Consider the following 1,449-nt stretch of genomic DNA (forward strand, 5'->3'; position numbering starts at 1 on the left):
AATAGAGCTCCTCAGAACTGGATACAATATTTCAGGTGCAGCCTGATCCACACAAAGTACAATAGAATCTCTCTTGGTTATATGTTTCCACTATTACAGCCTACAATAGCACTGGCATTTTCAGTGCCCATGCACTGCTGACCCACATAGAGTTTACTGAAATTCCTGTCTTTTTCATTCCTTTGTCCTCCATCTGTTTTCATACAAATAGGTAGCACCTATGCACAGTTATCTCATCTATGCTTTTCCTGTCCTCCCTCCTCAAGCGGGTCTCAGATGGTGGACCCAAGGAACGGGAGCTCAGTGACAGAGTTTGTTCTCGTGGGCTTTGAGCAGAGCTCCCCTTCCACTCGGGCATTGCTCTTTGCCCTCTTCCTAGCCCTCTACAGCCTTGCCATGGCCATGAATGGCCTCGTCATCTTCATTACTTGGACAGACCCCAGGATCAACAGCCCCATGTACTTCTTCCTTGGCCATCTGTCCTTCCTGGATGTTTGCTTCATCACCACCACCATCCCACAGATGCTGATCCACCTGGTGATCAAGAACCACACTCTCTCCTTTGCTTCCTGCTTGACCCAGATGTATCTGGTTTTTGGTGTGGGTGTGGCCGAGTGCATCCTCTTGGCTTTTATGGCCTATGACCGTTATGTTGCTATCTGCCACCCACTTAGCTATGCCCAGATCATGAGCTGGCACGTCTGTATGAGTCTGGTGAGTACTGCCTGGTTCTTTGGGCTGATCAGTGGCATCCTGCTTGTTTACATGACATTTCGTGGTCCCTTCTGTAGAGACAACCACATAGAAAACTTTTTCTGTGAGGCCCCCATAGTGATCACTCTCTCTTGTGGAGATCCCCAGTTTAGTCTGAGGGTGATCTTTGCTGATGCCATTGTGGTTCTGCTCAGCCCCATGGTGCTCATTGTCATCTCCTATGCCCGCATCCTGGCCTCCATCCTCAGCAGAGCCTCCTCCTCAGGTCGGGGAAAGACCTTTTCTACTTGCACCTCCCATCTGACTGTGGTCATCTTTTTCTACACTTCAGCCATGTTCTCTTACATGAACCCTCGCAGCACACATGGCCCTGACAAAGACAAGCCTTTCTCCCTTCTCTACACCATCATCACCCCCACGTGCAACCCCATCATCTACAGTTTTAGAAACAATAAAATGAAGGGGGCCATGGTGAGGGCCCTTGGGAGGACCAGCCTGGCCCAGGCAGAGTCCGTCTAGCTGGAAGTCTCCTGGAGGAGAAGCTCCCTTCCCTGGATTACCCCTCCCCCAGCACTGACAAGTGGGAAACTCACTAACTGATAAGCTTCAGGAAAGAATATTCATGGCTTTCTTTCTACTAGCATCAGATCTGGAAGTTCCTGTTGAGATTGAGAGCCACAAGGGAAAAACAGAGATATGCAGAAGATAGGAAAAAAGCAATTGGTTGGAGAAATA

At 49.1% G+C, this 1,449-nt stretch overlaps 1 protein-coding gene across 1 annotated transcript; it reads left to right on the forward strand.

Moving 5' to 3' along the window:
- The first annotated feature begins 276 nt into the window (after positions 1–276).
- On the forward strand, positions 277–1,233 carry LOC131415749 (olfactory receptor 10AD1-like). The gene has a single exon (XM_058557569.1). The coding sequence runs from the start codon at positions 277–279 to the stop codon at positions 1,231–1,233; it is 957 nt and encodes a 318-aa protein (XP_058413552.1).
- Positions 1,234–1,449: the final 216 nt, after the last annotated feature.

The sequence above is a fragment of the Diceros bicornis genome, chromosome 17, assembly GCF_020826845.1.
Source record: "Diceros bicornis minor isolate mBicDic1 chromosome 17, mDicBic1.mat.cur, whole genome shotgun sequence".
Taxonomy (NCBI): Eukaryota; Metazoa; Chordata; class Mammalia; order Perissodactyla; family Rhinocerotidae; genus Diceros; species Diceros bicornis.

Bases quoted from the DNA above. Each gene is read 5' to 3' on its own strand.
- LOC131415749 (XM_058557569.1), top strand. From the start codon at position 277: ATGGTGGACCCAAGGAACGGGAGCTCAGTGACAGAGTTTGTTCTCGTG.